Genomic DNA, 21092 nt, shown 5'->3' with positions numbered 1-21092 from the left:
TTTTTTTTTTTCCTCTTCTTCTCTATGGGGTTCAAGTAACTGCTTCTGTACCATTGTGACTGAGTTTAATACTAGGAAAGTGAAGCACCTGGCAGGGTTCCTCTTGACCTTTTTTACTATCACAGTCTGTAGCTTCATGAATGTGATGCATTGACACTGGCAGAAGCAGCTCCTCTTGAAGTACTTTCTCTCTGTTTATTCTTACATTTAGCATTTTACTTGTGTATTTGCACCTTTTCGTGTAGAGTCAGTCAGGAAACTTCTATGTTAAAACTGACCGATTCTTATATGATTAATTTTAAACTGCATCTGTCCCACAGAATAATTCACTCTTCTTACCAGTTGCTTGCAGTAGTGCAAATGGGATCTGCTAGAATGATTTAGCAGAACTGACTTAAAGGAGTTAAAATTCTTGATAATAGAACACCTTTCAATTGTGTTTGTTAGGCCTCAAAAGACCTTCTTTTTTGGTGAATTTTTACTCTTGGGAAGTAGTTTTCATATGTCTGTCTTGTTTTGTCTTGCTTTGTTGTTGTCCTGTTCCTTATAGAAGCAGGGATCTACAGCTTTTCCAAAAGAGTCAGTGAAGAGAAATTTTAAAGTCCCTTATACTTGTAGCCTCGTTGATCCTATGTCACCTTACATTTGGATAGCACAGTTTTCATTTTTCAGAATGAGCAGGAAAAAGCTGTTTCATAACAGTTCTTTAAAAGCTGCTCATTCTGCTTGAGTCATGCACTCTTTGTCGCTCCAACACCAACAGCTGTCTCTGCAATGAATTTATCTCACTGACCAGTTGCAGGCATTAATAAAAATATATCCACGTTTTTAGTTTTCCTTAAACGTATCATATGAAAAATTATTTTGGAAATTTCTCATTGCTACTCACAGCCTCTTGAAAAAAGGGAGTCAATGACAAATGAGGAAGTAGCTTGATTCTTGGCATTGAATCTGCTTGTTTTCTCAAAAACGAAGCATGTTATTAAACAGAAATGAAGGCAAAAGTAACAGTTAAGTGGGAAAGGCCAAGTTGGTTTTGAAGCCATGTGATTTTCAGAAAACAAACTGAAGGAAATCCAGTCCTGGCAGAAGCCTAGAAGAATCTAGTTTTACTGGTATAAAAGTAAAACTAGGAGGGTTTAAGGAAATTCTTGAGAGTTACAAGAGTGTAAAACCAAAACATAGTTTTGATCAGTGTAGCATAAATAAAGTGGAATTGCATTGCAGATCTTTTACAAGTGCTGCAAAAAATACACTATGCAGTTCATTTTCCTCATTTCTTTTTGGGGATGATTCCCATGAGTATCTAAATAAAATATGTTCTTCAAGACAAAGGAGGTCACAGTATTGCACCCTCTGTGTGTCAGTGCATTGGGTTAATGTACCTGCTAAAGACTAGGTATAGGTTTGCACCTGGCTGCTGACAGTTTGCTCTTTGATTGTAAAACGCACACTATCAAACTAGTTCAAAAAAAAAAAAATAGATTAGTTCGGTTTGTTTAAGGTTTGCACTTACCCCTTACTAAAATATTAGACTTCTTTGTAGGTCTAAGAGGGATGGGCAAATAGGTGGGAAGTACTGAACTCTTCATAAGCAACTGCTTCCAATTACTTAATCCAGATAAGGATTGTGGATTCTTTAAAATAATATAATAATAACAACAACATTTAAAACCAGAATATGATGTTTTGGTTGCACTGGTCTTGCTGTGTACAGTCAAGCATTCAGCACTTGTGCTGGGCAAGCTGAGCTAGTAAGTGTCCATGAACATATTGTGCCTTTATGGATGACTGGTTTATAACTGTCTAGTTTTTCCTCTATGTAGTCTTCACCTTCAAAAGTTTAGTTTCCTATATCAGCTACCATTAAAAACTTAGTCTCTTTGGCTCAGATTCAAAAATTGCTGGCTCATAAATACAAACGCATTAAACTTGAATAGCTGGGGTATTTCCAATTATCTACTATGTATTCTTACAGAGGTTATAGTACCCATGGCATTAATGCATGAACTGCATTTGAAACTCCTCCTAAATCATTGCAGTTTATAGTCTGGAGTATGAAGGTAACCTGAAATAAGTATTAATTTACTATAGCACACTAAACTCCTACAATGCTAAGGTTTGCTGTTGTGGGGCTTGGCCATTCTCGCTTCAAGTAGGTCAGGTGGTGACTATTGGGCCTGAGTCAGATCTGGTAACTGTTTGGCTGGCTGTCGATGTGCAACTTGCATTTGCTCAGCAGTCAGTGTTTCCTTCATAAGAGTACTGCATTAATTTTACACCTTTTAGTTCACCTTCTGGTGGTAACATAGTATGAACAGGGTTGTGGATCATGTTTCTCAGACTTTGAGAATTATGTTGAGTGAGTGCCTGTGACAACACTTGAAGTATTTCCGTGTTGATGGTAGATGTTGTAAATTCGGGGGGTTTTTTTAACAGGAACTTCCAGTGCTCATTAAAACCTTTGGAGTATCTTCACTCTTAAGTGACTGTCAGACTTAAACTTTGTTGATTTACTTCATGAAATGGCACTATTTTTATAATTTTTCTGTATTGCCTATCTGTGACTTTAGTATTATGGCCAATATGTCGTAACACTATACATAATACTTTAGTATTATGAAGGGAATAGCCATTTCATTTTCACTGTACTTACAAGGAGATTGACCAATTAGTGAAAGGGAAATGTTCCCCAGAACACCCTTCTTCTAACACAAAAATAACCCTTCTCTGTTCCTTTGGAAAGTATTTTATCAAGTGTCCCAGGAAAGCATTTCTAAAACAGGAAAAATACTTTATCAGGAACAAAGTGTATATTTTAAATAAATTGCATATTAGTTGAAATAATTAGTTCAGAACTGAAAAAGAAAAGCTGGTGTACTGTAATTGCCACATCTGAAACTCTTTGACTGGAGATTGTGGTAAATGTACAGGGAGGGAGAGAAATAAAAATCCTTCTGCTCATTTCTGATTCTTAAAAACAAACAAAACTCTTCAGCATGCTTCATAACTTTAATAGCTCAGCTACAACCTTATGCATCTCTGGGTAATTATATTCTAATACATTTCTACACCAGCTGCATCACTCTATCTGAGCTTTATCCAGTAGTGCATTAAGTGATATTACTAACATCTGCTGTATATTCTTTGTTCTTTTCTCTTCACCCTAGGGCTGCATTGGAATATTCTAGAGTTCTCCTCATTTTAGCATATTTGTACATCTTGGGCACTTCTGTTTGCCCACTCCTGTCTCATAAGTTCAGAACTGGATGGCAAATTTGACAGATTGGAAGGAATTAGTAATTTTTACAAGTCTGAAGCTGTCAGGCAGAAGATACATTTTGAGGGCTGTAGAAAATAATGAAGAATAAATTTATCTCATAGAAGACACTAAAGAACGGACATGGTAGGTATTTACTTATAAATGTCTCAATTACAGGAAAAAATGTTTAAGTAGTAGCTTGCATCTCCTTGAAAAGAAGAGTCAGATGTGAGGCTCTAATCTATATAAAATAGGGCTTCAGTTTTTTGCTTCAGCCATTTGAAATATTTTAGTTTTTCAAGCGCATCTGCTGTCTCCATGTTGGAGTATTTAATACATTAGGATTGGGTGATGGTTTTATGGTCTTCTAGATTCTGTAAATTCATTCCTTGGTCTTTGGCAAAACCTGAGTGTTGTCTCCTGTTCAGAGAAGCTTTTATTTCTTACTGGAAGTTATCTGGACTGGAGGATGGGCCTTGCCCGTGGTTCCTGGGGAGCGTAGCTGCGTGAAGACCTAGGTGAAGAAGGAATGCACAGCTGCTCCGCTGTGCTGAACCCACTGGGAAAACAAGCCCTTATGGCAACCTGGAACTGGCAGCTGTAATGTGAGATTGCTTGAAGCATGTATGAAACTGCAGTACTGACAAAGAAATGATGGAAAAACCCTGGGTTTGTTACTTCTTGTATTAGAGCAACATGCAGTTTGGAAACATTTAGTACTGATTTAATTACGCCAGTTTCTTATACTGCACCCTTCTGTGTTAGGTGCTTTTATCTCGTCCCTGCTTAAACTTCTGTCCTTGTGTTGTGTAGAATTCACAGCTCTTCTAACCAGCTCTCTAGAATAATAAAAGTTTGTGTCTGTTGTTCACTAGATTTGCAGAATTAGCACACTCTCCAGATTTTTTGGTCATGCACCCCATAAGTAAAGAATGTTTTAAGCATGCACCTCCAATAAATATTTTTAATTATATGCATATGTTACTCTATTGATATATGTATGCTATAAAGCATATGCAAAAAAAAAAAAAAACAACCAGTATTTAGAAGGGTTTTTTTTCCATTGACAAAAAATATTTTCTTCTCACATGACAAGAGTTTGATTTGTGCTGGCGTGTGTTTACTCCTCTTTGGAGATACTGATCTACAGGATTAAGGATTTTGCAGCCTCTCAGGGCAAGGTATGCCTGTGCTACACCACTCTCATTGTCAAGATACCTTTTTTTCTGTCTTTATGGACAGACAGAATTTCCAGTGATGCAGTGCATGCCCATCACAGAATATGCTGAATTGGAAGGGACCTGTCATGATCACAGAGTCCAACTCCTGGCTCTGCCCAGGACACCCCGGGAGCCACACCTTGTGTCTGAGAGCATTGTCCAAATGCTTGTGCTTTTGCAACACCCCTCCAGGAGGAGTTTGATTTGAGGCTGTCAACCAGCGTCCTTCAGGTAGTGGTATCCAGCTAGCAGGTGACCCCTGGCTACTCCAGTGCTCTAAGTTTCTCCTTGTCTCTCATGGGCCTAAGCCCAGGAACAGTCTTTGTGGCATCTCTCATATAGTGGGAGGAGGAGGAAGTGGCTGAGAAAACTGAATGCAGTATTCCAGATTCCACCTTATTACCACTGAATAGCAGGGAATAATCACCTCCCTGAGCCCACTGGCTGTACTTCCCTGCTAATACAGCCTCCTGTGCCTTCATTGCTACAGGACACGTGCTGCTGACTCATGTTGTTTTACCTTGGTGATCCAGCTGATATAATGCTGATGTGTTTTTCAGAGACTATCCTTAAGATCAGCTGCTAGTCTCTTGGAGATGGAAATGCTGATCCCGTGTGTGTGCAGAGGAAATGTACTGAATGCACTGCCCAATGATCTCAGCCTTACAACACTCCTTAACCCTTAGTGAACAACTGACAGTAAAAAGTAGTGTTGTATTGTGCTTTACAACTTGAGGGTAATGCCACAGAAACAATAAAGGACCAAATCTGAAGGCATTTAAGGACTGAGTTAAATTGTCATTCCAGTTCAGGAAGGCAAAGTTGCATACTGAACTATGGAGTGGAACACAGTTCTTGAGCTTTAACATCATTTAGCCTTTTGCCTTGTTAATGTAATTCATTCCTTAAAGGTTCCTCAGGCATAAGCCCTGGAGTCTAAACAAATCACATCCAGTAAATTTAGATACTCTCACTTTGTTTCAGCTTTGATTGGCTTCAGAAAACTCTTGCAAGATATTTTCAAATTCATATGATAATAGGGAAAATTAAAAGCAGTTCAGGTGAGGATAGTGGGCAATAGGTAGTTTACAATGTAAGTCTTATACAAAGCATTATCCTACACAATTTGGTTGGAATCTCAAGAGACCCTGTACTTGCATTGTAGAACAGACTCAGAGCAGATTCAGTGTAGAGTGAGTTTGCAGTCTGAATTGACTTTGAATGTCTGCTACTAGTTCAGTATATGCAAGACAAGAAGTGAAATCCCTGTTCATGCAGCAGTGGTTGCTGTGCATGAAACTGCTCCACCAGTAGCAAATTACTTCTCGGCTGCTTCTGTGCTTAGCAACTGAGAATTATCTCTCTATTCATCTAATGTGTCCTCTTCCTTGTCTGGTCCCTTTTAATATGTCCACAAGAATGGTTCAGTGAGTAGGCCTTACATAAATCCTTTGGTTCTTCCCACACATTATTTCACCCCTTTTGAAGGCTGCTGCATCAAAGTTTTCAATGGTGCAGGAAATCTGAGAATAGGCTAGTGAATTGTTTGTAGTGGTTTTTCAGGCTGAACTTTACCTGTTGTCCAAATGCAAGTTGTTTTTCTTGTGCCCTTTTCAATACCTCATTAAGTCCTGAGTATATCCAGAAACTAGATGGAGTTGAAGGACAGTTACATCATCCAGAGCAGCTTTATAAGGATTAAGGCTGAAATTACATGCGCATACTATACACATACTTTGCTTTCAATATTTTCAGTATTGAACAATGTGTTCAAGAAGGTGTAGCTCCTGCTTGGAACAGTTAGCAGCAATTTTAAGTCAGAAAATTGGAGACAACCTTGTGAAGTTGTTCCAGTAGAGATGGTAGGTATTTGCAGCCAGAGGCAGAAAAACATCCTCCCCTCCATGTTGCTAAGGGAGGTAGACCTGTTGATTATAACTGATAAAGCCTTTTGGCAAGATTGTGTTTGACTGTCCACTTTTATTTTTCTGTCCTTGTCAGAATCAACTCTTCACAGGATTGAGTTCATTCTTTTTTTGTTTTAGAAAGAGCAGCTTTACCTTAATGCATTAATACTTTTTGCTGTGCCTGACTTTTTAATCTATTTGTGCCATTTTAGTTGACTGAAATTACTCAGTCTCTTATCACTGTCAAGGCTTGTCATTTCCAGACTTCCTTTTGACTTCCTTTTTTTAATTTTTTCTGAGAGGCAAGTTAAAAACATGTTCTGTAATGAGAAGCCAAGAACTGATATCTTCCCTTCCTATTGGAAACTCACATGGCTCAGCAACTCTGTATTTACTGTTAATATTTAAGGACTGTCCATTCAGTTTTAATCCATCTGTTCTGTTTTTCTATTGAAGAAAAATGCTCTCTAATGACAAGTAAGATTTTGAGGTTATTTTTCCACCTATTAGTACCTTTTTCAGCAATATCTATCACCAGAAGGTTAGTATGAAATTAGTTGGACAGGGTTTTTTTCCATCAATCTTAACTGTATTTTAGTTCTTTACAAATAACATCCAGTGTTGGCCTCACATTATTGTTTGCTAACAGGACTAGATTGTCCCTTTTACCACACAGTATTTAAAGCAAAACTTTTACTTTTGTTCCAGACCCCTGAGACTTTCCTAGGACCCAAGTTATTTGCAAGTCTTTTTCAAAGGTCTAGGTTAATGTCTTCAAGAGGTCTTGAATGCAAGCTACTGGGATCTGCTGATCTAAAGGCTCTGTCTGCACATGCTTGAGGTCCTTGCATTGAATGTGATATAGTTTATTTCCAAAATATGTTTATTGAGCACTTCTGCTTGTCTTGATGCCAACCTTTTGTCCATTTTAGCTGACTTTTCCTCCTGCTACACATTCCCTCTTTTCAAATTGGTATCTTTCTTTGTCCTCATAGTGAATAAAAGAGGCACCTGCAGTGGGTGAACATACCATGTCTGACTGTGTAACCATATTATGTGCACTGACTTGTACGGATTGCTGCCTCCTGACTGCTGATGGGGAAGAGGCTTTTGATGAACATGTAGTATAGACCCACATTGGTGTGAAGTTTAAACCTTTAGTCTTCGAGACTAGTTCAGTGACATTGCAGAGAAATCTAATACTGTATTGTCAAGAAAACTTTTTTTTTTCTAGATTGATTACACAGTCTGACAGGTAGCACTTTTATTATTGTTGTAGAGGGTGTCAGGAATAACATTCTACCTCCTGTCAGGGTTAATCAATGAGCAGTGTGCTCTGTCTTCAGAATAAATCAAATGCTTGAATCCAGACATGGAATTTAGCTGTGTCCCAGTAAGGCACTGAAAACTGGGTGCCAAAGGTGGACTGCTGACCTAAGCCCTTGGGTGCCTGAGAGGAACCTAATTTTCATACGAATCAAATCATTAAACGCCTGTGCAAGAGAACGGAGAGCTGCCTGGTGGAAGAGGACCTGGGGGTGCTGGTCAACAACAGCTGAACATGAGCCACCATGTGCCCAAGTGGCCAGGAAGGCCAATGGCATCCTGGCCTGCATCAGCAATAGTGTGGCCAGCAGGACCAGGGATTGTGCCCCTGTGCATGGTACTGATGAGGCCACACCTCACGTGTCCAGTTCTTGGTCCCTCACTACAAGGACTCAGGTGCTGGAGCAAGTCCAGAGAAGGGCAGCGGAGCCAGGAAGGGTCTGCAGCACAAGTCTGGTGAAGCACAGCTGAGAGCTGGGAGTGTTTAGCCTGGAGAAAAGGAGGCTCAGGGGAGACCTTATCACTCTCTACAAGAGCCTGAAAGGAGAGTGGAGCCAGGTGGAGGTCAGTCTCTTCTCACCAGATGTTAGACATGTTCAGAGCTACTTCTGTCTTGGAAGGCCTGAACAGGTTATGACATTTGTATTTGAGTCAGTTCAGGTTATGTTTAATTCTCCTGGTGTTCAATTTGATAGACATGTTTTGATTTATGCCTAATAAATAGTGATCACACTGAGTGCATCATAAGTTATAAATTCAGTCAAAAGTGTGTGATAAAGGCAATTAGTGCTTTCTGATACAGGAGACTAGTCATTAGCATGGTGGCTTGGAACTAATGAGCTCCATTTACCTTAAACATGGGGAAATTCAAGCCAGCTTAGGTCAAGGGTATGTTGCATTATTGCTTGGAGTTGGATTACCTTTCTTCTGTGACACTTTAGATAGTAGCACAAAATATTTGGAGCTGTAAGACCAAGAAATGGCACAACATCAAGCCTGGTTGTAGCTGTTGTGGAAGGAGGAATGCCTTGATTCTAACCTCTGCTTTCAGACTGTGCATTCATTTCGCATTAAAGTCGTTGGATAATATCCTGGGAAGCTTACCATAAAACTTGCTGGCTTGAAAAGTAATCCAAATAACTTTAATCAGCCCTCTACCTACCTGCAGAAGTGGTGGAGACTGACTGTAGCCTGGAGGATTTGTTTGATGATGAGGAAAGCTTTTAAAGTAAGGTAGGAATAAAAAACTCTGTCCTTATTGCTTGAGAGTCCAATTAGTCTGGCTAAGCAGGTATAAATAGGCATATATAAATTGGCATAGGCATTGATGAATTCTTAAGTAATCACAGATAGGTTTGAGTGTTTTATCCTAGAGAGATTTTTCTTTCTCTCCAACTTAAATCTTTGCAGATTATACCATGGAAGGAAATGAATCACGTAAATAATGTTAGACTACATTTTTATTGAAGTTCCTAGTTTTACAGTAGGACAGCCATCAGTATGGGAATAGTTAAGCTGTCCTGTATATGTGTAGCTGTACAAGAGGCCTGTGGTGCTTTGCTAATGTGTGAGTCCTCTTGTACTGAGAGCTCTGTACTACAGATTTAGCCTGCAGCAGGGCTACAACATCTGCCCTAAAGGGGCAAGCATGTAAAAACAGTCCATTGGGTGGGATGAAGTTTTAGACAATGCCTCTGGGTAGTAAGCTGTACCAGATAACCAAATATCTCTAGAGCTTGGCACTGAAGTTGGTGTCATTAAGCTGACTCTATCCCTCTTTCCATTTTATTGTTTGTTTTTTTTTCATTTGAAATTAATGCTGTAACTAGTAAATACTTCTGTTTATGAGCAGACAGTATATCTGAACTAGAAGTTTGGAAGTCTTTGTAGGGAGTTTCAGTAGCCAGATGATATCAAGGCAAAACTTGCAAAAGCCAGTAACACTACTGACTGTCAGGCTGTATAACTCTAAAATTGTATTTATTTTTTTCACCAGTACTACTGTAAGTACTGGCTGAGAGGCAGTTCTGCTTTAGAAATACTGTACAAGCTTCTTCTCAGACTAATCTTTATGTCTATGTTTGATGTAAAGCACTGTTTTCAGATGCAAAATGTGATTAACTTGTGGGAAATCAGAATGTGCCATTCACCCCTAGTGAATTCTTTCCATCTGTCTTTCTGTTTTGTTAAGAAATATCAGTTACTAAGTTCTTGTTGATCTAATTCTTTTTTTATTTCAAAAGCCAAGTGTACTAGGTCTAGCTGGGATTGAGTTAAAACCAGTACAGTAAACCAATGTAATGTAGTGATATTTTTAAACAAAATTAAATGCAATTTCAAAAGCAGCTTCTTAGACTTGCAGTACTTATTTCCAGCATGGAAAAATGTTAATCTTCAGCTTTTTTGGTCTTAATTCTTCCAGTCTTTATATAGCACTAAGATGCAAAATATCAGAAAACATGTTACTTGTGACTTGTTAATATAATTGAAAGGAATGCTCGGCTGAGTCCTGCTTTCTGTGTTGTTGTTATGTGATATCCCTCAGAGTTAAAGTGTATCACTGCTTTCGTGGGCCTCTTGCCTCTGTGGCTTTTTTTCTTGTTATCAGGTTTCTTGTAACTTTACAATGTTTGCTAGCAAGGGCTTTTTTGTAGTATGGTTATGAGGATTACAGTTGTGTGTGTGGGCATTATCTCTTCCCTTCCTCTCCAAGCTGCTGGTTAAAGGGCCACTGGTTATCAAAATAACACAGCTTTATTTCTGAGTCTAATAATTTTTAAAAGGCAAAAAGGTCAGATTGTGCAGAAAAATTTTTTATTGTTATAATTCATTTATTTGTGCATCACTAGGACATTTTCTAGTAACAATTGTTCCTAAAGTAAGTATTTATCCATTATAATAATAGGAAAAGTGGGTTGATTATTAGAAAAGAAAGAAAAGTAAATGTCCCTGTTAGTATATCTTGGTTTTTTACCAGTTTCACATGAACAAGAACACTATATATGTAGGTTCTAAAGCAACTGCTTTTTTCTTTTCTTTTTTCCTTTGTCCTGAGTAGGTGTTTTGTCAGCACTGCCAGTTAGATGAAACCTTGGTTTGTTACAAAGTTAAAAGATTCAGGTTTGTTAGCTGCAGGGTAGTGATCTATCTTCTTCTGAGGTTCAGCCGCTAGAGGGGGTGTAAAGCACCCTCTCTATATAACTAAGGCTTGTAGTAGCTGATAAAAACAGGTCTTCAGGCTTGAGTGATTGCTGGTTGTTGTGGAAACGTACTTTCTTAAGGTGTCTAATTTCATAATCTTCTTTTGTTGTTGTTATTTGTAAAGTGGGGCAGGTTTTAAACATTTCTTTGAAATATTTTTCAGAAATATTTGTATAGTTTAACCATCTGAGTAACTTTTCTCTGCAGGTGATCTTGTGAATTAGTGTACCATCAATGATGGCAGAACATCCACCGTTACTGGATACCACTTCAATTATAAGTAGTGAAATCCCTCTTCTGACTTCCCCTATTGTTAGTGGGGATGGAGCACAACAGGTAAGGAAACTTCAGTATATTTTTTTTTCCTTCCAACACATCACTGACATGTTGACATTGTAAAAGATAATAATGCCTCCTCTGGCATATATTTGTGCAGCTTTAGACATACATGTGTGTTAGAGATTGAGGTAAAGGCAGAACTGGTACAGAGATGAAATTTGTAAGAAGTATGAAGCAGAAAACCTGTGTTGTGCAAGAACCTCTTCATGGAAGAATGGGACTAAATAGCTGCCAAGTTCTCAAGCCATGATTGTGTCTTAGTTTGCAAATTATATATTTATATTACTGCATGATCTTATTCAAGCAAATAAATCTTTCCCTATAGTAGAACATGGTAGCTGAGGCACAAGATGTGCTAAGAACTGTGATCTCCAGACTGATATTTGCTTACAACTGGGTAGCTTGAATGGTGGGACTTGCTTTGGTACGTTAGTGTCTGCCTAGACAGTGCTTGAATTTGTATTTCTCGATGGCAGTGCAACCATCTAGTGCATCAGCTGCTCCACTCAGATTTGTGTCACTTGTTCATGATGTGCTTTGTCCTATCATGCAGATCTTTAAAGAAGACTGTAGTCCTTGTCTGCCCCACTGTCAGCCACTGCAGTAAGTGACCAGTGAATGGCTGGCTGCTAGACTTTGCACTGCTGATCACAACATTTCAAGACTGGCACTTGGTCCAGTTTTCAGTCTACCTTGGTGCCTATGCTCTGTCTGTGCTTCATCAGTTTCTGTGTTATTCAGAAGAGCATCAAAACCCTCGCTGAAGTCATTATAAACATTATCTATGTTTATCATAATTGATCTATGTTCTCCCCTCGTTCACCATCTTAGCAATGTTACTATAGAAAGCCATCCAGGTTTGTCTGGCTTAATTTACCTGTTGTGAATCCGTAGTGACTACCCCAAATCACCTTTTTGTCTTTAATGCATTTGGAAACAGCTTCTAGGAAGCTTTGTTCACTCATCTTCCCAGAACTAAAGGTGATCTTGGCGAGCTTCTAGCTCCCTGGATCCTCCTCCCTGCCCTTTTTTGAAGATTGCACTGACATTTGCTTTCTTCTAGTCTTTGGGAACTTCCCCTGTTCACCATGACCTTTCAAACATAGTTAAGGCTGAGTTACTTGTTCTGCCCTCCATAAAAATACGACTGTCAGGCTGTACTGTCAAGCTTACACTGTAATCATGCAAGATTTTGTGTCTTATGTGAGTTTAAATGTTCTTTCGGATATACGTTTTCTTTAAAATGTTGTCTCTTTCTCCTGGCAAGTAAGATTAAAACTAGAAAACAAGCAAAGTATTTCTTCAAAGATGTGAATCTGTGGGGGGTTGTGTTAATCTTCCAGTGGAATAAAACAACATATATGCTGTTGTTCTTTTTCATTTAAAGCAAAAGGCAGCTCATTACAACTGCTGTCTAAGGTGGGACTGGTAGTAATCACGTGTATTTTAAAAAAGAATTTTCATTGGGCATTGGTCATCAACAAGGAAAGTAATTTTCTTTTTTTTCCCTATTTCATGATAACAGTCAGTTATACAACACAATGTTGAATGAAAGTCCTTCCTTCACATCTGATACAAGATTCATGAAGATTCAGGAAGTGCATTTGTTCAGTGGCACGAAACTTCAGTGGAAACCATTTTTGCATCTGGTGATTTAAAAGCCATCCGTAGGTAGAAAATACTTCCTATATCTGAAATATGGGAAGTCCAGAAAGGCAGAGACTGTGTTCTCTGTTGAGGTTGCCCAGTTAAGGCACAGGCCGCAGAAGGGTCAGGCAGTTGCTTATTTATTTATGACAGTCTTAAAATCATTTATGTTTGTTTTATATGGTACTCATGAAAGGGGTAGATACTGCATTTGAAAATATGGTGTATTCAAGTACAAAACACTGTCGCACTGGAACTTTTTCATAATTTAAAAAAATATTTTAAATTTGAATATTACTTTGTTGTATTCCTTTGTTTTCCCTTGATGTTTGAAACTACAAGAAGGGAGAAGACTGCTGCCTTTATGATGGACTTGTTAATTTTTCTGTAAGTCTTTTTACTTAGCTACAGTACACACATTTTTTAGTGATTACTTCCTTGATGTATGAGAAGTACTTCTCCAGTTCCTTTTGTAACAGCATTGGTGTTGGATTGCATAGACCAGAACTTAACCTGTAGAGCTGACAAAATTTGTGTTACTGCAATCAAAATTCAGAGGTGTTTTGTCCATGTAAAGAAATGGATATTTTCTTCTATATTCATAATGTATGAATTGATCTGTAGCTGAACTAATTAGTTTCAGTCAGTCCTGACTGGAAAGGTGTTGAAAACCAGTAGAAAATTCTTTACTTAACTATTTTGCTTCTGTGTTGGTATTTTCTATGTTAGAGTAGCTAACTGTATACTAAAGTTGCAAGTTTTTTGTTCAGCTGCAAAACATATGAGGAGTTTGTAAATCAATTTACCCCTTCTTACATTTTACCAGAATTAACTCTTGTAATTATGATGACTTAGATTGTTTATACTGCATAACTGAGTTACCAGACGGATACAGACCATTCCGTACTTTTCTGGAACAGTTCATTTCTTCAAGATAATCTATTTCAAATACTTGAAGTTCTGCTAGCAGTGTAAATGTGAAATAGCAGTACAAATATTTGAACATGTTAAGATGAAAGGTCATACGCTTCAAATAGCGGAAGTGTCTGATCAGGTTAAAGCTGTAACTTTCCACCATGTTTTAACACAAAACAACCCACAAAGTTAGAGGAATGCGTTAGTGTTCAGTCAGAAAACGTGGGGAACTTGAACTGTGTGGATGTTTGTATGTCACTCAGTGTTGTTGTGGGAGATTGCCTGGTTCTCTGTCCCACAGAACAAGGGACTACTGTTAGTTTCATAGGATAAAACCAGTGAAAAGAAAAAGCAAAGACCAAGCCTGCTGGCTCCTCCTCCTCTGTTAAGCACAGAAATACTGCTTGCTTTTGCACCTTCCTATCACTGTGTTCAGCATGAGGGTATAATGTACTTCTTATGTCTTGATGGTGAGTAAGGTTGTAGATGGAGAATGGAGCAGACCTGAAGGAGTTGATAGAAACCAAGTGAAAGTGGGAAAACATGGTATGAGGACAGAAGTGCTTGAGGATTTTCCTTGTAAGGGTGCAGGGTCCTAGTGCAGTGATGCTTTAGTGATTATTGCTGAGGCTGGGCAGGAAGGATGTGCTTGATTATGTGAGTCCTGATTTGGTGGAAAGAGAGGAAAAGAAGAGGCAAGAGTTCAAACTACTTTAACATACTGATGTTAAATTGTTTTGGAAAGTTACTACAGCACCCGGTGCTATTCCAAAACAAATCAGTAAATTGCTGACACAAGTAGGCAGCAGCTCTGGAGTTCCAGACCCTCACAGTACCTTCCCACTAAAGCTAGCAGTTGCAAAGTGAGACATTCCTATATCACCTATGTGTCCTTTATTACCAGAAAATATAGATTGCACTCTCAAAGTAGCCCAGTACCTGTTAACCATTTCCTTTTCTCTGGGGAATGGGACATACTGTTTGACCTTTAGTTGACTTTATCCCTTGGCGAGGTATAGCGATAAAGTAACACTCCTAGCATGGAAGGTTGGTTGCTTATCCTCCAAATTTTATTGAAAAGTTTGGATGTTTGGTGGGTTTTCCAAAAATTCCACTCTGTGTGTATATATGTGTAGTGAGTGTGTATATTGTGTGTGGGTTTAAGTAGATATTTAATATCAAATCTACAAGTTAGTGTTCCTAAAACCAATTTCTTCTTTAAATATTTAAACCTCTGACATTAAAGTTATTATTAACCTGTTATCATAGGAGGATATCTTCAGTCAGCAGAGTAATAGATGGCTATAAAACAAATTAAATTATCCCATTTTTTGGCTTTCAGATTGTTGATATATGTGGCATTAGAGAAAAAATATAATGGTGAAGATGGTGTTGGAAAATATAAATCTAGACTAGATTGCTAAATGAGTTTCCTAGGTTTTTGTTCTGGCGCTTCTGCTTCTGAAAACCATATAGTACATTGTCAAGTTCCAGCTTTCTTTGGTTTGGCCTTGCTGCTGAAAATCAAGCCCAGAAACTGCAATATGTTTCATGATCTTTTCCTTAACAAGAAAAAAAATATCCGTGTTAAAAGTTGTTTAACAACATATAGTGTTATAACTATTCTCACTTTCCATCACTTTCCATATTGTGCTGTTTTCCTTTCTTTTATATATGCTTTGATTTCACAGAACACAGTATGTGCATGGCTGCTCCTGTCCTTTCTTTTTTTTTTTTTTCCTTCCCCTTTTGCTCTACTGAATTAGCAGATATGTCTAACTTCCCATTTTGGAAGTTGATTGAAGTTTGTTTTAGTTGACAATTATTTTTCCATTCTTCAGTGACTTCATAGCACTGAAGTGCAGCAGAAATGTGATCTGTGGAACCATTGGAACGTTCAGGCATGCAATGCTTCAGTGCCAGCTTATGGAAGCTCATTATCAAGCTGTATTTTTCCCCAGGATTGATTAGTACTTTTGTGTAGCAACTATCACTGCAAAATACATACTCAAATTTATATGAGACATTCCGTATACAGAAAAATCTTTTCCATGGAAGTTTTTAACTGATTGTTGGCTATGATTTAAAAAAAAAAAAATCACAAAGAAAAGCTAAAAATATGTGGGTTTGATGACTCAGGGTTAGTAGATCCTTCCTCTATCTGACTTAGGCATGTTTTTTAGTTAGGAAGGGTGAAATTTTTTCTTAGTTGAGTGTAAATAATTTTTTTGCCTTAGAGATCAGATTTTTTTTCCAATTTATTTGAACTGTATCCTTGATTGCAGATGCATTGAAAATTTGCTTTAAATTTCCTAGAAGACATCATCCTCAGCAGAAAGTGAAGATTCAAAATTCTTTGGTGTATAGTAATGTATGAATACTATGCTGCTTTTGTTAAGAAAGCAGCACCAGATTTATTGGACAGCTCATACTACCATTCAGATACGTTTATTTTAGTATTTTCTGTTTGAAAATAAATGTGGAAACAAGAGTGAAGGCTGTGTAGTTCACAGCCTTTTCTGCTTCTATTTGGTATGAAAATTCGTGGAATGAAGCATCACCATAAAACTTTTCAGTAACTGTCCTTTCTCTCTAAAATGTCTGTTTTCATGTGCATGATATGAATCCTAGATTAATTTTGGTCTCTGATACAGTAGATTCCTCCCAAGATACTTGAGGCATTCAGCCCCTGTTGAATTAATCTGTTCAGAAACTGACATTTGGGAGAATTGGATGACACATGAAAATTAAATTTCAAGTCAGTTAGTCACTGTAGGTTGCTAATACAATCAACAGGGAGAAATAAGCATGTCCAGAAGATGATCCCTTTCGTGGTGTACAAAGGTGACTAAAGATCTGTCCTTTTTTTTCCTCTCTCTCTCTCTCATTTTATGAGGTGAGAAGGTGCAAATTGCCTGGAGCTATAAGCACTGAGGTAGCTTGGTTTTTCTTGCAGACTGTTGCAAATGGGTCTGGTTGCTGGGTTTGTGTGCTCATCTGTCAATAAGGTTTGGAAGGGTATGGTTATGCCTGAACAGTGTTGGGACTCAGGCATGTCCCCATCTCCCCCCTTGTGCCGTGCGACGCTTAATGCTGAGGAAGCCATGACCTGAACGCTGAACTCCAAGACTTATAAAGTCACCCCAAGTGCTTACCTATGTTTCCTTAAAAGACAGCTCTTCTAATCTCTCTGTGAGTTGTGACAAAATAATATTTTGCAAAGTCATACTTTTAGTTACAGAAACTCCACTCTTAAAATATGTGGGAATTAGACATTTGGCAAATAAGTTATCTGAGGTACGTCCTCTGCTAGCTGAAACCTGTTTTATTCCCTAGGAAGCATTTCTTTACTGAGACAGTGGTCAAATGCTCAAACAGGCTTTCCAGAGTTGTGGCCAAAGTCTCAAACCTGTCAGTATTCTAAAAGGCATTTGGACAATGCCCTTAACAACAACTTGGTCAGCCCTCAGTCAGCCAAGCAGTTGGACTAGATGATCATCATAAGTTCCATCCGACTAAAATAGTCTGTCATATTCTATTCCCTAGAGATTGAGGCTTTGCCATAAGTGGGTAAAGTCCATGAGCCCTCTGCATGTTACAGAATTATACACTTTATAGAGCAGCCAGAATGATGTTCCCTAGAAACAGATAGACTCAGACTATAGTTTACACACTGTAGCAAAAAATGGAAGTTCCCTTTATTTTTTCTCCCTCTCTTTTTAAAGTAGAGGATAGAATAGATGGGAGAGGATTGGGGTTGTAGAGATTTCTTCCACCAAGTCCACCAAGACTAAGTCTTTCCAATCTGATCTAACAGAGGTGTATCTTTTAATTTCTCTTTGAGCTCAAGTGTATATTGCCACAGTGTTTTGATAGACAGTGATGCCCATATTTACACAAAACTGGGCATACAGGGTACTTTTTCAGGGTAAAAAAGGCTACTTTAGAAGTGATACTGAAATTCTTAACATATGATTTTTTTTAAATTAAATGCTCTTTTTAATAACTAGAAAACACTGTTCTTCCTTTGGTGCTTCCTTTTATACTGTATTTAGGGTAAAAAAGTCAAACACATCCATCAGTCTTAAATATTATGAGCTTTTAACTTGCTATATCAGCAAACAGGAATCTGAGTTGTCAGAAGCAATGTTGGGAAATATAAAATTCTCTTCTAGTCCATAATATATTTGCACTGTTGCAAATAGGCAGATTGATCAGGGAAGATGCCTGCTGAGGAGACTAGCCCCTTGAAGTATTAGCTGAAACCTTAGCTAGCCCTTGCTACCCATGTGCTGTGCAGGGTGAGCTCTGTTTCTCATCCACCTTTGCTTAGCATTGTGAAACTGAATTCCTAGGGACTTCAAACAACAAATCATGAAATGAGAATGATCTGGTTGAAGTATTACAGTTTTTCTTTTTAGAGGTTGTTGTGTCTAACCACTTGCCATGACCAGATGCCTCAGAAAGTTCCAGAGTTCAGTGACCGCCCCTAACACTGCTTCCTTCTAATTCCCTGTAAACATGGATTAGCTTAAAACTTTGAAGCCCAAATGTTTGTCTATTGCATTATCCAGATTCCTTGAAACACTACTGTTAGCTTTATGTTTATATTTTGCTGATTTAAAGATATAATAGTGGTATTATTTTAAGTAGCAAATTTTCTGTGCACTATCTGCTAACTACAGACTGTGTCAGTGCTAATGAGACAGATTGGATTTGCTGTAAATGAGGCAAATAAAACTTTGCTTAGGCAAGCTGTGAGAACTGAGAATGCAAAAGAAAAGAGATGAAGAAGCAAGTAGATCAAAATTGTAATTATTTTTTAATACTTAAAAATGAGGCAGACACTTGTGGAATGTACACTGACTGATGTTATATTTAAACACTAGCAAGCCTTGAACATTTATCATTGACAGTCAATGCAGAATTTAACATTTATCTTTTACTGGTTCTTCTCAAAAAACTTTGTATTTTTACAAAACAAGACTAGAAATCATCTTTGCCTGCCCTTCTGAGTGGTCAGCTGCAAAAGCTGACCTGTGAAAAGAAGGGGAAGAAACACAAGTAGAGTAAGAATTTTAAAAACTTTTCATGTATAAATCTGTTTTCTAGGAAAAAAAATCACCAATTCTTGGATCTTTCTAGCCTGCCTTTCTACAAAAAGCAATAAAAGTTTATTGAAATCTATAGGTTTTGAATGCCAGTGCCAATAAGCAGTCTCACCATCTTTCCAATCTCTCTGTTTCCTGTTGTTTCTAGGAATATTCTGTCATCTTAGCACAATCAGTAGTGCTGACAGTATCTTGTAACAACGGTTAAAGATTAAATGTTTACTGATTTTATTATGTCAGCAGCCTTTTAGAAAAATGATGCAGAGTTGCTTGGTCTGTCCTCTGAAAATACAGGCCTTAGAAGCATGTCACCGAGAAGATGGCTTCTTTCAATCACTTTTTCCAAACATGCAGCTACTGTCTGCTTAGCTGAAATAGTTTGGATTGTATTTGGTTTTTTCAAAATCCCAAGCATATAAATTGCTATTGCAGCATATTATGTAACAATTAATTCTGCATGGATTTTCTCCCTGGTCCTGAAACCCAAGATTTGTTAATGTGCTTTACTACCCATATGTTTACAATTCTTCATGAAGAAAGTTTTGAACGCCATATCTGGAGCAATTAGATCCTTACAGTCAGTACTAGCAGATGCTAGGGTAGAGAATTGTGTGGTCCTAGGAAACCTGTAAATTGGAATTTGCTCAGATAAATACAGTGGAAAAAAGAAGTTTTAGAACTTTGGTGTTTATGAGTGTTGCATCATGTTACTTGGACAAAGATCAAAGTCTACAGGACACTTCTATAAATAATGGTGAACCAGTAGATAATTTAAGGAAAAAAAGAAAATTCTAGCATTTCCTTATAGATAGCACAGAAATGCTGTGTGCTGAGTCTGCCACGAACTGGTGTGGTATAAAGCCTAATCTAAAGCTTTCAAAACTCTTTGTTGGTTAGCAGTCAATGTACATGTGGAGAGAGGAAGCTTTTATTGAGTTTAAAAGAAGATGGGAGACAGAAAGATCTTCAATAAAGATGACTTTAAAAAAGAAGTACTTGGAAGTAACACTTCATGATCATGAAATTCATAAGCCTTTGGCAATTTAAAACCATTTACGGCACTCTTTTAATTTAGCTTTTATTACTGATGTCAGGTGTTCCTATTTAATATACTCTCTATAAAACCTGTTACACAGATCTTTTGCATTTTTCCATTTAATACATTTTTTAACTTGATAGTGGGCTTGATTATGGAAAAGAGTAGTTCATAGCCTCATTAGCCTTGTTATGATATAAGCACCAGATTTTGAACATACAGTCAATGGAAAAACAACTTGTGCTGTGTTTGTAACTGGAATCACCTTAGCTCGACCACAGATGTGATTCCATCTGGCAATTTCTGTGCTACTGATGAATAACAACACTCAAGTCTTGCAGTATTCTTTGATCAGTAGCATGTAGGAACTTAAAAATACTGTTGGACTATCCCTACAAATGGGAACTCTGGCACAGGTGAGGTGACAAACCCACAAATCACAGTAAGTCATACAGCAATGTTAGTATCTTGAGTCTGTGTCTAGTTTTCCTTGTTCCTCGCTGGACCACAGTCTGTGGAGCCAACCTAGATGTAATGATTTTCCTTGTTACAAAAGACTTTTAACGAAAGATGGGTGGAAAAACATCTGCTTTGAAAACTAAAAGTAGGTGTTCTTAATAATAAAATGATACTGGATACGAGTAACCAATTAGTTTTGCCTAGAAAGCTTTTATTTGGCAAATAATTTCATGCTGATCAAATGTTAGGAATATGACTTGAAGTTAAAAGAAAGTTACTTCTTTTATTTAAGTAGCTTTTAGTCCTTTTACATAAAAGGACTTTGTACACTTTGTGTCTTTGTACACTTACTTTTAACCTCTGAAGACAATTAGATGCTAGCAATGTTAGGATTTTTTATACCTTAGATGACATTTATACCTTAGATGACATTTCATCTGTAATGTCATGTTTTTGCATTCTGAATACCAGGACAATTTCAAAGCATTTTTCTATATCTGGTCTGCCTGTGGATTAGGACTTAAGTCCAGTGGTGCATAAGTGGTGTTTGAAGTAATTTCTCACAAAGAAGAGAGGGATGTATGTTTGCCTTGTGTAAGTGTCTTTCTTCAGGTGAGGGTGTGCCAGTGGTCCCCTTCAGTTAGGTTTAAAAAACACAGATGTGAGGTT

The 21092-nt window shown here is 37.8% G+C and overlaps 1 protein-coding gene across 3 annotated transcripts in view; it reads left to right on the top strand.

Annotated features, from left to right (window-relative positions):
• Positions 1–21092, top strand: part of FNDC3A (fibronectin type III domain containing 3A) — a 112033-nt gene that overhangs the window by 6876 nt on the left and 84065 nt on the right. For 2 of the 3 annotated variants that reach the window (XM_063392092.1, XM_063392093.1), the window contains exon 2: positions 11124–11252. In XM_063392092.1, coding sequence (XP_063248162.1) covers positions 11151–11252 — 102 coding nt within the window. In that variant the 5' untranslated portion in view covers positions 11124–11150. Of the gene's footprint in view, positions 1–11119; positions 11253–21092 lie in introns of those variants that run through there. The other variant, XM_063392094.1, reaches the window with a different exon arrangement.

This window comes from Prinia subflava, chromosome 3 (genome assembly GCF_021018805.1).
Source record: "Prinia subflava isolate CZ2003 ecotype Zambia chromosome 3, Cam_Psub_1.2, whole genome shotgun sequence".
Taxonomy (NCBI): Eukaryota; Metazoa; Chordata; class Aves; order Passeriformes; family Cisticolidae; genus Prinia; species Prinia subflava.
The sequence above is the reverse complement of the archived record's forward strand: the minus strand, read 5'-3'. Positions and strand labels throughout refer to the sequence as shown.